This window comes from Periplaneta americana, chromosome 12 (assembly GCF_040183065.1).
Source record: "Periplaneta americana isolate PAMFEO1 chromosome 12, P.americana_PAMFEO1_priV1, whole genome shotgun sequence".
NCBI lineage: Eukaryota > Metazoa > Arthropoda > Insecta > Blattodea > Blattidae > Periplaneta > Periplaneta americana.
In genome coordinates this window covers 76,978,573-76,992,986 of record NC_091128.1, presented here as the reverse complement: position 1 = coordinate 76,992,986, position 14,414 = coordinate 76,978,573, and the positions used below count along the sequence as shown (strand labels likewise).

The 14,414-nt window shown below is 33.4% G+C and overlaps 1 protein-coding gene across 2 annotated transcripts in view; it reads left to right on the top strand.

Annotated features, from left to right (window-relative positions):
• Nucleotides 1–14,414, top strand: part of Tmem131 (Transmembrane protein 131) — a 178,636-nt gene that overhangs the window by 95,077 nt on the left and 69,145 nt on the right. For both annotated transcript variants that reach the window (XM_069841568.1, XM_069841567.1), the window contains exons 8-12: nucleotides 685–848; nucleotides 6,817–6,997; nucleotides 7,125–7,233; nucleotides 10,477–10,733; nucleotides 13,779–13,955. In XM_069841568.1, coding sequence (XP_069697669.1) covers nucleotides 685–848; nucleotides 6,817–6,997; nucleotides 7,125–7,233; nucleotides 10,477–10,733; nucleotides 13,779–13,955 — 888 coding nt within the window. The remainder of the gene's footprint in view (nucleotides 1–684; nucleotides 849–6,816; nucleotides 6,998–7,124; nucleotides 7,234–10,476; nucleotides 10,734–13,778; nucleotides 13,956–14,414) is intronic.

The following is a 14,414-nucleotide window of genomic DNA, read 5'->3' as shown; positions in this document are numbered from 1 at the left end:
TCATTCATTCATTTATTATGTTCCATAGATCTTACATGAGCAATGAAGCTTTAAGATGTGGAGCAAGTAAAAATTTTACAATATTACAGTTACAATTTTTACAATATTTGATAATTTTTACAGTTTTACAATTTAGTAATTTTCTACAATTTTTTATAATATTTTGGCGAGATGTAGTGAGATGAGATGAGGTCCAAGGATTCGCCAAAAGATTACCCGGCATTTGCCTTTTGGTTGGAGAAAACCTCGGAAAAAACCCAACCAGGTAATCAGATCAAAGGGGTGAAATGAAGTGATGCCGAGGACTCGCCATAGACCATCCGGCTTCAGTCCCATGATTATGTTACTGTGGAAATTCTGCTGTGTTGTCATATTTCTATGAAACAGAAGTATGTGTTTCATTCATCTTGATCTTACAGTGTACACAAGGAAGGCTTTTGTGCTTTTTTAAATGTATTTTTTTTATTTGTAGATTTTATAAAGTCTCACATTTATACGAAGTGCTGACTATTATCAGTTGACAACACAACAGAGAACTAACTATAAGAGCCGTTCTTCTGGCAATTTATTATTAGTGTATTCTTATCTGTAGTATGCAGTAACCAGATTTATGGACTACTCTCATTTTAACATACATACTTACATAATGATCTCACAATTGGTACGATTTTGTTTACCTTGTAGATTGTGGAGGTATACAGCAGTGGAGGTGAGTTCCACTTGGAACTTCCATCTGGGGAACTGGAAGGCCCCAAACATTTATGGGAGATACCACCTTTTCATACAAAACCTGTCATCAGGATTCGCTTTGTTGCAAAAGCAGAAAAAAATCATACAGCATATATCAGGTATATTTTTCAGTAATAAATATAATATTCATTCTTTAAATTCTAGACAGTGTTATAGGATTCAAATTCTTCACAAATATAATACATTTAATATCAATATACTTGATTTGATAACTTTTTTACTTATCAGTAAATTACAAAACTTTCTAGTTTTAATTAATTACAAATAGCAGTTTTATGTTCTTCTGTTTTCTATGTATTCAGAGATTTAGCAATTAATATTAATGTTTCCTATATAACATTAAAATAAATGGGTAATTCAATAATTAAAGAGACAAATTAATATAACATGAAATAATGTGATTGGCTTTGTATCATATTTTGTGAACATAAATTGGCAGACTTGGCCATTCTTGCACAATACAGTATCTACCAAGATAAGCAATACATGTAAAATTTAATATCCTGGACTAATTGTAAAAGCTGATATGACAATCATAAGAGTTATGGTTTGTTGTAGCAGAAGGTATAAAACCTACACAAATCCATTCAAGAATGTGCGAGCAATGCAGTATCACATCTGTGAACTGTGCCAATTTCTGTAAGTGGGTTGTTATGTTTAAAAATGGTAGGATGAGTGTTGTCTAGCAAAACAGAGGGGGTTTGGAATTGAATGGGTTACATCAGCTACTTGTTTATGCAGATGACGTGAATATGTTAGGAGAAAATCTACTAACTATTAGGGAAAACACAGAAATTTTACTTGAAGCAAGTAGCTTGGAAGTAAATCCCGAAATACAAAATATATGTGTATGTCTTGTGACCAAACATAGTATGAAATGGAAATATAAAAATTGCAAATTTATTCTTTGGAAAGGCAGAAAAATCCAAATACCTTGGAGCAACAGTAACAAATATAAATGATACTTGAGAGAAAATTAAACACAGAATAAATGTGAGAAATGCCTACTAATACTCGGTTGAGAAGCTTTTGTCATCCAGCCTGCTTTCAGAAAAACTGAAAGTTGGAATCTATAAAACAGTTATATTACTGGTTGTTCTGTATAACTGTGAAACTTGGACTCTCAAGGCCCATTCATAGTGAAAATTAAACATAAATGTAACAGCTACATGATATGTAATATAATGGAACCGTTCACAATGGAACATGTAAACAAGAATGTGAATGTTCAATTAAACATTAACATAGAAGCTTGCAAGTTCCAAGCTTCTGCATTTATGGTTATGCGAAACATAGGAAATCAGCCAATCAGAATGCACTTTGTTGTTTGCAGTTGCATAATGGCGTTTTTGGATGAAATGTTACGTGAATTGAATTGTGAAGTAAATATATACTTTATATTCATATATGAGGACTTCGCCATCTTCATTGAATAATCAATGACTAATATGTAATCATACATGATGATATATATTATTGGAGAAAAATAAAAATATGTTTTACATTAATGTTAACTAATGAATGAAATTAATGTATGCACATAATCTATTTCATTTTGTTACATTTTGCAACGATTTAGTTATTTATTTTTATTATTGAGTATTGTAAATGCCGCAGAATCAGAAAGTACTTTGAAATTGTAATTTTTATTTTATAAAGAAATTCTGCATTTTTTACAGTTGATGTTTGTGAGTCAAGAATGAAACTGTAACAAAAACGATACAAGTAGCCATTTTGAATCAGCTGTCATCCTTCCACTTCTTTCTCTTTTCTGATTGGCTAATACATTTGTGTCTTTCATTGTGAATGCCTACATCGCAGTAATTTTACGCGTTTAAGTTTTATGTTCTTACATTTACATTTAATTTTCGTTGTGAATGCGCCTTCACTTTGAGAGAGGAACAGAGGTTAAGGGTGTTCGAGAATAAGGTGCTTAGGTAAATATTTGGGGCTAAGAGGGATGAAGTTACAGGAGAATGGAGAAAGTTACACAACACAGAACTGCAAGCATTGTATTTTTCACCTTACATAATTAGGAACATTAAATCCATACATTTGAGATGGGTAGAGCATGTAACACATATTGGTGAATCCAGAAATGCATATAGAGTGTTACTTGGAAGACCTGAGGGAAAAAGCCTTTTGGGATACTGAGACGTAGATGGAGGATATTAAAATTTATTTGAGGGAAGTGGAATAAGTTGCTAGGGACTGGATTAATCTTGCTTAGGGTAGGGACCAATGGCGGACTTATGTAAGGGTGGCAATGAACCTCCAAATTCTCTAAAATCCATTTGAGTGACTCAGTGTCAGAGTTACCTAAACCGCAATTACACTGAAAAAAAGTTACTGAAGTCTAAATTTAGATGTCGTTTTTTAAACAATTGGAAATTATTTCTCCTTTACCATAATCTAATATTGGCACACACATTAATGATAATTTACAGTCATTCTATGCAGAAATCAGGGGCTTAAAAATTTGTGGGTTAGGCAACTCTGGCACTGACGTGAGTCACTCATTTGTAAATAAGAATTAGTGTTGTGGATGAAAAAGACCACAAAGATTGGTCAAAGGTTCAACACCAACACTTGAATAGAATATTGGTAGGATGATTCGTAAATATAGGAGGCTAACTGTTCAAATGGCATTGAAATTCATATAGCTATGGGAAATGTGTGTATAATTACATGCATTTTTAGGCTTTTACGTGAATATGATCAGAAATAGACTTCTGGGTATTCTGATGTTTCAACTCTATCTGTGGCTCAAGTGCTAGCATGCTGGTCTTTCATTCAGAGTTCCGGGTTTGATTCCAGACTAAGTCATGATGAAACTTGTAGTGTGCAAAGCAGACATTATAGAGGGCTTTTCTTGAAGTTCTCCCATTTCTCTGTGTTATTTCACCAACTGTCCCCACCTTCCCCTCATTTCATTTATCATCTGTAATAGTTAAAAATATGGTGAAGTGAAGTTTTGGGGGTTGTATAGGTTTCCAGTGCTGATATAGGAAGGGCTTGGGGCTTGTCAGGTACTCGGCTGAGGATGAGATTTGGCTCTGTCAGGGCTGAGACAGGATGGCCCACCTGTAAGCATCATATTCACGAATACCATCCAGGCCACATGTCTGACTTGGACAATCATTGCTTATATAGAGTGCACATTGGACCAAAACAGGCCTAAGTGCAAGGATCTGTTCCAAGTCTAGCCTTTGAAAAGCCAAGCCACATTTCACCATGTCCTGATTTAACATTTTTAACATTTCTGAACTATGTACAGGCTCCATTATCAGGGTAGAAAGATATGAATATCTGTTGGACTTATTTTGTCTGACTATTCCAAATAATTGAGTATATATTTTTCCATAGCATTCACCCTTACCTGTTATGATATCAACTATCTGCAGACAAAACAGTGATAGCATTGTTTTATATTTTGTAAACTAATTTTATGTTGTCAGCAATCAGCTGGATAGATTAAGAAGATTGATTGATTTTTTAACTAATGGTAGGTATTTGATTGTTCGCCATTCACCCATATGAAGCCAGCCAGTTGTGTAGACTAATTTACCGACAGAGTCATTGCCCAAAGTGCATCGTAAAAGGCTGGTGTACAGGGTTGTTTCCGATCTCTGATAACGAATTTGAATGATATCATGTGAGTCAGGAGTCACACGGCAGCTTAACTGTGGCGCGAGGTGACAGACCAGTAGTGAGTGATCTCATAGTCAGAGTGCACGATGACTCACAGCAGAAATTTCCAAGAAAATTGAGCCTTTTTGAGATGGGTAGAACAACCTTTTCTGATGCCAAGTACAATTAAGTGAAAATAAAAGAAGCCTGCAATAAACGAGGTTTCGTTATTTCCAAGAAAGGCATCTTCTGTGTACTTAATACGATTGGTAAAGCTCGAATGGAATTAATTTGTATCATCTCATGGGGTGCGGCGACTTGTGACAGGGGGTGGATTTGCTTTTTCACTTTGGACTTAATCCCATCCGAGCTTTGCCAGTCTTATTAGGTATACACAAGATGCCTTTCTTGGAAATAACGAAACCACGTTCTTTGCAGACTCCTATGATTTTCACGTAACTGTACTTGGCATCGAAAAGAGTTATGTACCCCTCTCAAAAAGGCTCGATTTTTTTGGACATTGCTACTGTGATACACCGTGCACTCTGATTATGAAATCACTCACTACTGGTCTGTCACCTCTCGCCGCAATTCAGCTGTTGGTGTGATTCCTGACACACATGATGTCATTCAAATTCGTTATTAGAGATCAGAAACAACCTTGTATGCTACTAAAGGAGTAACTTACTGTGTCTTAGGAAAATCAAAGAAAAGGGAAAAGACTTCTTTTCTCTCAGGATAACGTTTGTCCCCACTGTGCCTATATTACTCTTAAATGCATTGCCTAAGAGATTCTGCCATACCTTCTTTATAATTCAAGTCTCGCACCGTGAGACTTGTGTGGTGTTAAGTTACGAAAAAGAAAACAAACTAAACAAATTCGGTGGTAACGATAAAGTTAAAACAAAAAACTAACTGCAATAACATATAAAGATTTTTTCTGTATAGTAGTTACAAAGCTTATAGAGTGACAAGACAGATGTCTTCTTGTAGAGGAGGAAGGAAATACATTATATTGAAAAGTGACAAAAGTTAAGGGTTTCTAAAGTAAGTACATACTCATTTGTTCTGATTTTTCTCTTTATTTATTGGATTATCTAGTATTTGGATCAGAAAAAAGTATTACAGTAAAATTTCTTTCATACATTTCACACTTATACACTTTTTCTTTAATTCTCAGCAAAATTCCTATACTTTCCATGTCAATTTATTTCGGTTATAAATTTTTCGTTTATAGTTTTTTTTTTTTTTTTTTTTTACACTTAAACGATCGTATTTTAAACTCCAGGAGATACGAAACGTAATTTATATGTTCAAATCAATTTTGCTTGAAATTAGGTTTGCCATTAAAATGTAAGGATGCGAAAATACAATACGTGTTATTGTTAAAAAGATGCCCACTTTGAAATTCGTGGAAATTCGAAGCTGCCCATGCTTTCCATGTCCTTTTAATGATGCTGTTACTGTTTTAGAAACAGTGAAACATTTTGTAACACCATGATGCAACTGAAGAAAATGTGGAACAATTATCACAATTTGAGAGCATTGTTTATTCCTTAGAAGCAGGCAGTCCAAAATAACTGTCTTTTTTCTTTTTTAAATTAATCAAATGTTATTAAATGAAGATCACATGGTAAGCCAGTGTAGTAAAATTTTCTGGAGTGCAGTTTGAAATGTAATTATATCAGCCAGCTTTGGCTGTAATCAGCTAAGATTTTCTACAAATAATCTTACAGTTCTCAACAATGTGTGTTATAAATTTTAGTACTATATTATAAATTCAAATATGGCTTAACTGTGAAGTTATAAATTTCTCTTGTGAAAAAATTTTACTAAATTGACTTAACTAGTTCTCCCCATATAGTCCTCAAATGCTATTTCATAAGTATGTTATTAAATGAAATTTCAGTTATAAGTTTTTCTCACTTAATACATTTTTGTCTTCAGACCTCCATAAAATGTATAAATGAAGTTTTAGTACATATTAAAAAATTAAGCATTTTCTGAGGCATGAAATCTTTGCTTTATTATTAAGGGCCGCCTGTTGAATGTAATGGGTATCAATTTGGAAGAATTTAAGAATTTGTGTCAATGAGTGTGTAATTTTCGTTTTGTTTGGAATTAAAATTGTGATTCATCTAAGAACATTCCTTATGAAATTGGCTAAATATTTACTGGGTGGACAGATTAATGGTAGGAAGACAGGAAGACTTGGACAGTCAGACAAACAGATAGACACACTGCATGCCAAAATCCATATTTTGATATGAGAAATACTGAAAATATGTATTTCTCTAAAACTTTCAAAATTGATTTTCATATCAAGATTATATTTTGTATTTTTTTATGAAGTGATAATTTATAAAATGTAAACAGTGTAAGTGATTGATAAAGAGGAGACACAAGTCATTGTGTTTGGTGTTTGTTTTCCTTCAGAATCAAAGTAAACAAAAGTGAAGAAGTGCTGGTTGTGCCGTTGGAAGTGGAAGTAGCACCTCATGCAGGACTGTATTCACCTGATGACGTGCTGGATTTTGGCATTGGAGGAAGCAGAGATAAACCAAAAGAAGTCAGACTCCTACTTTATAACTCGTGGAAGAAAATGATTCGAATACAAGTATGCTCTAGAAATATCTGTGGGGATATTTTATCTTGTACTATCTTCAATATGTTGTGATAAATGTCTTAATTTTGTATTTTTTGTTTTCCGAAATATTACTGTCTTTTTATTGTTTGCTTTTTAGAATATTATTACCACTCCAGTGTCAAAAGCTTTGAAAATTGATTTTCAACCTGTGAAAGTTCCTCCGGACTCAAAATCACCGACACAAGTAGCTGTTTTAACATTTGATTGTGAGTATTACTAATTGTCCATATATATTTTTATAACAATATGTATATATTCATATAAGAAGCCTCGCCAACCTCATTGAATAATCAAGACTACTTTTTATAAGCAGTCAACATGTAGATACCTATTATTGAAGATAATACAAAGGAAGAGAATTTGGCCAGCACCATAAGTTGGGTCTCGGCATAGCTCAGATGGAAAGAGCACTCAGCGTGCAGAGCTGAGAGGTCCTGGGTTCGATTCCTGGTGCCAGAACGAATTTTTCTCCAATAATAGGTTTCTATAATTTTTTTATTGAAATGGAATGTGATTCAATTTCCAATTTATATTTTGCTTGTGAAACATAAATTGATTAACATTATGGTACTGAGACACCACTTCATTTCTTTTGGATTAATTTCTTCGAGTTTTATGATTCATGTACTTACAATTTATTGTAGCTAGAGGATTCAGTTTTCGTCATTATGACTAAAATGTTTGTTCTTATACAGAACATTCAAAAGAAAGACAGCTTTTGAGAGATATTTGTGTTTTTGTTTGTGTGTGCATGCACATTCACTTCTGTTTGGGCTGTTATGAAGAAAGAATGAACCAAGAAATATAGAGAAGTAAATCCTACAATTTTAGTGTTTGTACAGACACAGAAAAAAATTTTGGGCCACTGAGCATGCACAGTATGTTATAACTGGAACTTCAGGTGATCCAAATTTTGTTTCTGGGTCTGAACTACTTGATACAGCAATGTGAGCATTTTGTCTGCTAACCATAACTTTAAATGAAACATTAAATAGATTCATATTTGGTCAGCATCCTCTTCTTTATTAATTACAGTTGTTTTTACTGCTCTTTGCTGTTCAATTTCCAAGCATTACTGTAGATCTAGTTTACAGTGTACTATATATTCCTTCTGCTCTATGTCTAAACATTATAAAATGGTAAATGTACAGTCCAACACACATAGTAACAAATGTTAGCAAGATTCAAGAAAATTCCGATTGTAGTAAATTTTCGTCATATGCGAATTGGTTTACGTAAGAGTCTATTAGTAATTAAGTAAATGTGTGTATACATAAATTATTATCTCTTCTCATTTGTCTGGAAACAGGCTAGCCGCATTGAAGCTTAACTTTTTTTACTGTAATTATTAGTTTGATTATGTATTGCTTTTCTGCATTGGTAGAGATGTGTGCTAATATTGCTAATAAAATGTTAAAATAGCTCTGAAATATGAATCACATGATAGAATTAAGTTAAATCTGTGAAACAGCTCATTTAAAAACTCTTGGCTTAACCATGGTCTTATTCCAACTGTGACCTTGTCTCTATTATTGTGGCATGTAATTGAGGGTTGAATGTAATTACACACAGATTGGAAGATCATATAAAGGGGGGGGGGATTATAATTAGAATTCAATTTTTATATTTAACATTTAATTCTGATTGTAGATTGTACACCAAAAGCCTTCTTAATCTTCTCATTGGTCTCCGATTGAATGCTGCTGAGTTTGTGGCAGAACTTTGTGTAGATTCTCTGATCAGTGTACTAGAACATAACAAGCATTTATAGACCATACAACAATAAATATGCATAGTAATTTCTAAGGGCACACACCACAAAGTCCTGCATTCATATTGTAATTATTTTAGGAGCAATAAAATATAGTCCGATACTTTTGATCATGCCTTATGTATGTATCCTTTCCAGGAAAGTCAAAATGATATGAACAAGGATCTCCTGCCAACATGTGAAAGTTTAATCAGAGATATCATAGTAAAACAACAAACGAGAGTCGTAAATGTTGTATTACTTAAAGTGTAATTTTCCTTATAGACAAATAAGTTGCTTGTCTTGTATCTTGATTATAATAATTATTATATCCATGAGCAGGCTTAAGATAAGATGTGTAGGCCTAATTCCTAAGTTATTGATTGTTGTCAGCTTACCGGTGATGATAATACATCAATATTATTTTCTTTGCTTACTTTATATTGTACTTTATAAAGTATACTTGTATTAAAACAGTTATATTTTGTGAGGGAGGATAGAAGTTATCCCTGGCAGGGATGTTAATATGAATTTATGAGAGGGGGATAACATTCCAACAGGGGGGAAAATCCCCTCCCCCCCATCTTCCTCGTTAAGTCTCACTCTGTGACAGGTACTGTACAACCAAGTGGTGATCAGTACTGGCTGACACACAGCAAAACATAAAAATATTGTTTTCTGTCGCATCATTATGTTACGTAAAATGAATCATGCACAAAAGTAATTCATAAATGATGACTGAATCAAACGAAACAAGATTTATAACGATACTTACTGAATTGCCTTGGTTTCAATCGGTTTAGGTTTAGTTGAATCATGGCACAGCAAACAGAAAAGAGTTCCAACTGACTTTTTTAACGAATGAATGCTGATTTAAGTTTGAATTAATTATCAGTGATTGTTGACTGCTAGAAGCAACGAACACTACTACATTGCACGTCCTGCTAATTGTTGTCGGTATTTACAAACAAACTGACCACTATTGTATGCTGACCTGTACTGCAAGACTTCCTCCTATTTCTCATATTTCTCCCTGAAGGAGCACGTAACGATTTATCAGTTAAATGAAATGTTCAACCCCAATGCATACCACATGTTACGGTTTATGGTTTAAAATATTCGTATGAATATAATGTTTGAACATTGAACTGAAAACCATTGACAACACATTTCTCTGCTACCCAATCTGTTCACAACAATAGCCTGTGTTTATTAGATTCAAACCTAACATTATTGCCAACATCTAATTACTGACCAATTAAACAAATGTGACTAATACTAACTGAAATTGTAAATCAGCTGTACTGAAAGACGATTTTATAATTCAGTAATATTATCAGTGTTATAAAACTGACGAATTCTGTAAATTATGGATATTTATAATATACCGGTACTTAAAATAGTCAGATTGGCAACATTAATAACCAGTTTCTTCATTTATTCCCATTGTCACACAGCTAACACACTGTGTCCACAAAGCAGCAAACTAAGGAACTTCTGTGAGAATACATCTTAGATCATAAGAGTTAAATTCCCCTGAATTTTGTTCTCACTTCATTGAAATTCTTCTATATAAACACTGTTCTTTATATTATGATTTAAATTTGTGCACCTTTAATAGGTAAATTTTAATGTACAAAATATATTGTTGGCATTTTAGAATGGTGTTATTTTAATTACTGTTGTTTCTTGTTCCCAGGGAAAGCTTCATTTGAAAGTAAACATTTCAGTGGTAAGCTTGTGATAAAAAGCAAACAGAGTCAGCATAAGGTAGTGATACCTTATATAGCGCATGTGCTGGAAGGTGGTCTGGAGTTTAATGCCTCAGTCACGCAGTATTGCTCTGACTTGGGCTTGAATCTGGGTGTTAGAAATTTCACCGTCACAAATGCATTCAAAATACCAGTCGCCTTGGTAAATGTTTCTCTTCCTAAGGAAGCACAAGCTCATTTCACGGTAAGAAAACCATTTTAAATTGTTGCTCTATGTATATGTAGCATTTACCTACGAGATATCATCAAGCTGACATATTCAAGTTAATAATAAAATTTCTCCTAACTGTTGTCACTATCACCACTATATTTAACTCCAAGGTATGATCAAACAAATCAGGAGTAACTGTATTGGCTTGGTTTTGTCATTCCTAATTGCAATCAGTTGTGACTGATACCAATAATTCGACAGTACAGTAAAATTCCTCGTAGCCGGCAACTGTGGGATAAAGCCAGTGCCGGCAACTGATTTTGCCGGATAATTGGAAAATACGTTTATAGGTTATGTAAAGACATATCGTACTGCACAGACATTTTTTCCCATGTTGAAATTTAGTAATTTTCATATAGATATTTAAAAATAAAGTTTTGAAATATGTACAATGTTTATTTTTAGTACTGAATACAGTAATGTACATTAATCAGTTCATAATTATTGTAATACAGTAATACATAACAGCGTAAAAAATACTGAAAGTTTCGTAACCTTATGACAGTTTTAAATGGCACTCATGTGAGTCATGTGACGTTAAGAGCAATGTAGCCAACATTGAACTATGAAGACGATGAAGTAGCACTCAATGGTTTGAGTGTTAAGAACATTTTGCAGAATCCATTGTGCAGCAGCAGCAGCAGCAGCGCTTAGCGGTAATAGCCATGATATTATCTTTCACTCGAATGAAATTTTTGTGCTCTGTAGGGACAGAGAATTTTACATTTTCCTATTTAGACTCATCCACCCCTTTGAAACGGGTGCATTGTTTGCAAGGTCGAAGTGACAGCTTACCGATGCTACCCAATATACTCCGGGACATAATTAGTTTTTTTGTCTATGTTTTCACAATGAACAATATAAAGAGTACACAATATGCGGCATGTGTGATCCACGAAAACCACTCACATCTTTGTCTGACACTTCTCTTTCACATGAATGACTATTTTTTTTTTTTTTTTTTTTGGCTTAGCCAAAAGTGCCGTTGTTTTGGTATTGTCGGTTATTTGGGTGCCAGATACGAGGGATTTTACTGTATTTGATTGTGTGTTCATAAAAATGCAATGTATATAGGAAAAATTTGTTACAGAAGGAAGATAAATCATTATTTAATTCTGTTGTTCTTAGTTGTTATTCTTGTATTATTTTTATTTTTGAACAAAAGACACAATTTAATACGGTATAATTCTTGTATAATTTCTATTTTTTATCCAAAGACGTAATTTAATATAGAAATTATTTAAGTTTCGTGTAGTATACAGAATGAAAAATATACAATTAATTTTTATTGAAAATTACACTTTTACTACGTCATACTACTTTTGACCAGTTAAAACGGTACAGAACGACATGTTTCGACCAATCATGACTGCTTATCCTACAATTGTTATCACTTCCCTAGCATTTGTTTCTTTATTTGCCAGCATTGTACTTTCAATAATTGTACTTTTTAAAATGATTCATGTTTATTTCGTCATCCTTAATTAAAACTTTTCTATCATTTATCTTGTTTATAGTATTTAGGTTATGAGATTATGGATAGTTACGTATCAGAGATTGTTTAATATATATTGATAATTGAAGTGGAATGCAACTGTTTTAATAAAAATGAAACCTGAAAGAACAAAACCTTCTTGACTAGTAATCGTTCATAGAGTTCAATGAAGATTGTATAGTTGGCACAACTCATAACAAGAGAATAGCTAATTACAACACACTACTTTCATCTAGCGGAATATAGTACAATAATACATTTTCAAGACAGTTTATTATTTTAGTAAGTCAGTTAATATTTTATTGTATTAGAGTACTTTATTTCTTCTAATCGTGTAGTAATCAATTAAATCCCACTCGAGTTTTGATTTGCCCTAGATAAATCAAAACCTCTAGTTAGATTACTTTGGGTAAAACATTTAAAAGACGAGAAAAATGTGAAGTTGAGCACAAAATGTGGTAAATATAATGACAAGTCAGAACGATCATAAATATTATATTACTTTATCCTTCATATTCTTACAGAACATGTTTGTTGTTTAGTCAACTGTCCGAAGACATACCAGCATGCCATCACTTATAGCCCTAGCTAATTCATTAGGTCACAGTAAGGAGTAATGTAGGCTATGTGCTCTTCCGAGTAAAAATTTAAATGATTTCCGGTTACTTGAAGCGAATCTCTTTTTATACGAGCATAGTTCGCTCATTAACATGGTTTAGAGCACTCTTTGCTTGAAGGAAATGCCCTCCAATGCAGAACCTTCGAACCAGTATGAGCAAGCGGAACATTTGCATTGCAGTACTCTGGTAGTAAGGATGGCAGTCCTCTGTGCTAGTCACCCTCCCCACAGTAAAATGTCCCAGGTACTCATTTCTGTTAGAGGCTATTTTTTTTCTTTCAAGAAGCATTGTTGATTGCAACACTCAAATAAGCAAGTTTCTGCTCACCTATCCCTCCAGATCTTCAACTGAAGACAGGGAGCTTGCCCTTGAAATTCTCTCTCAACATTTTGTTATGCAATACCAATAAAAATGATGAAGTGTTTAGATTGAATGTTGTATTTAATTCATAGCAAATACTTTTCATTGTCGTTCAGGAATTGTTAAATGGTAGGTATGAATATTGTAATATACTGTGTGCTTTCAAGCTGTGAAAAGAATATGACGTGATTAATTTGTGTTTTGTAATAAACATCAAATTATTTCCTTCTCCTTATAAAAGGTGTGAGATAATATTGGTTTTGACATGTGATACAATAACACAAGTTTTAAACATAATGGCACACTAAAAACTTTTTTCTCTTTCTTTTTTCCTTCCCCTCCCTTCCTTTCTCTCTCTCTCTCTCTCTCTCTCTCTCTCTCTCTCTCTCTCTCTCTCCCTCCCATCTCCCCCTCTCTCTCCCTCCCTCCCTCCCTCCCCCTCCTTCCCTTCCTCGAGCTCACAAAACCAAAAAATTCGGGTGTTAAATTAGAAATGGAAATCTTTACAGAAAGAGTTTGGTGATCGTGATCTTCACTTTTCAGATTCAAAATTTTTCACCAACAATCCTGGCTCCAGGAGAAAAAGTAGTACTCTTCCAATTAACTATCAAGAAAGAAACAATCGAATCAGAGCTAAAACTTGAGTCTAATTTGCTTCTTCATACAAATATTTCTACAGTTTCAATACCACTTCTATGCTATAATGGGCGCTTAATGAAGGTAAGTATGCATTTTGGTACTAAAATAGTGAATGCACAAACCTTCTGGCACTAAGATATTTTTTATTGTCCAATTGTCTATGTTATTTTTCTACAAAAATATTGCAGTATTGTCAGTATTATGTGAGAGAACGTAGATTTATTGACATTAAATTACTTATTGAGACGTAAATTTTGTTATATCAGAATATTTGTAGACTATAATGAAAACTAGTGAAAATGGTGACATCCGAAAATAATATCAGATAGTAGTGAAGTATAAAGCTATTGTGAATTTTGGTACAGCAACAAATATTCAAAGGACCTATTGTTCCCTTGCAAAATATCAGAATGTTATGTAATGTTTTGTTCTTAAGGTAAATGCCTTTTCCATCACCCTGGTTGTTTTTATGCTGTAGTAGAGACATTCTTATTTTCGCCATAGCCCCGATTACTGCATTTTTTAGGTTAGATACGACTT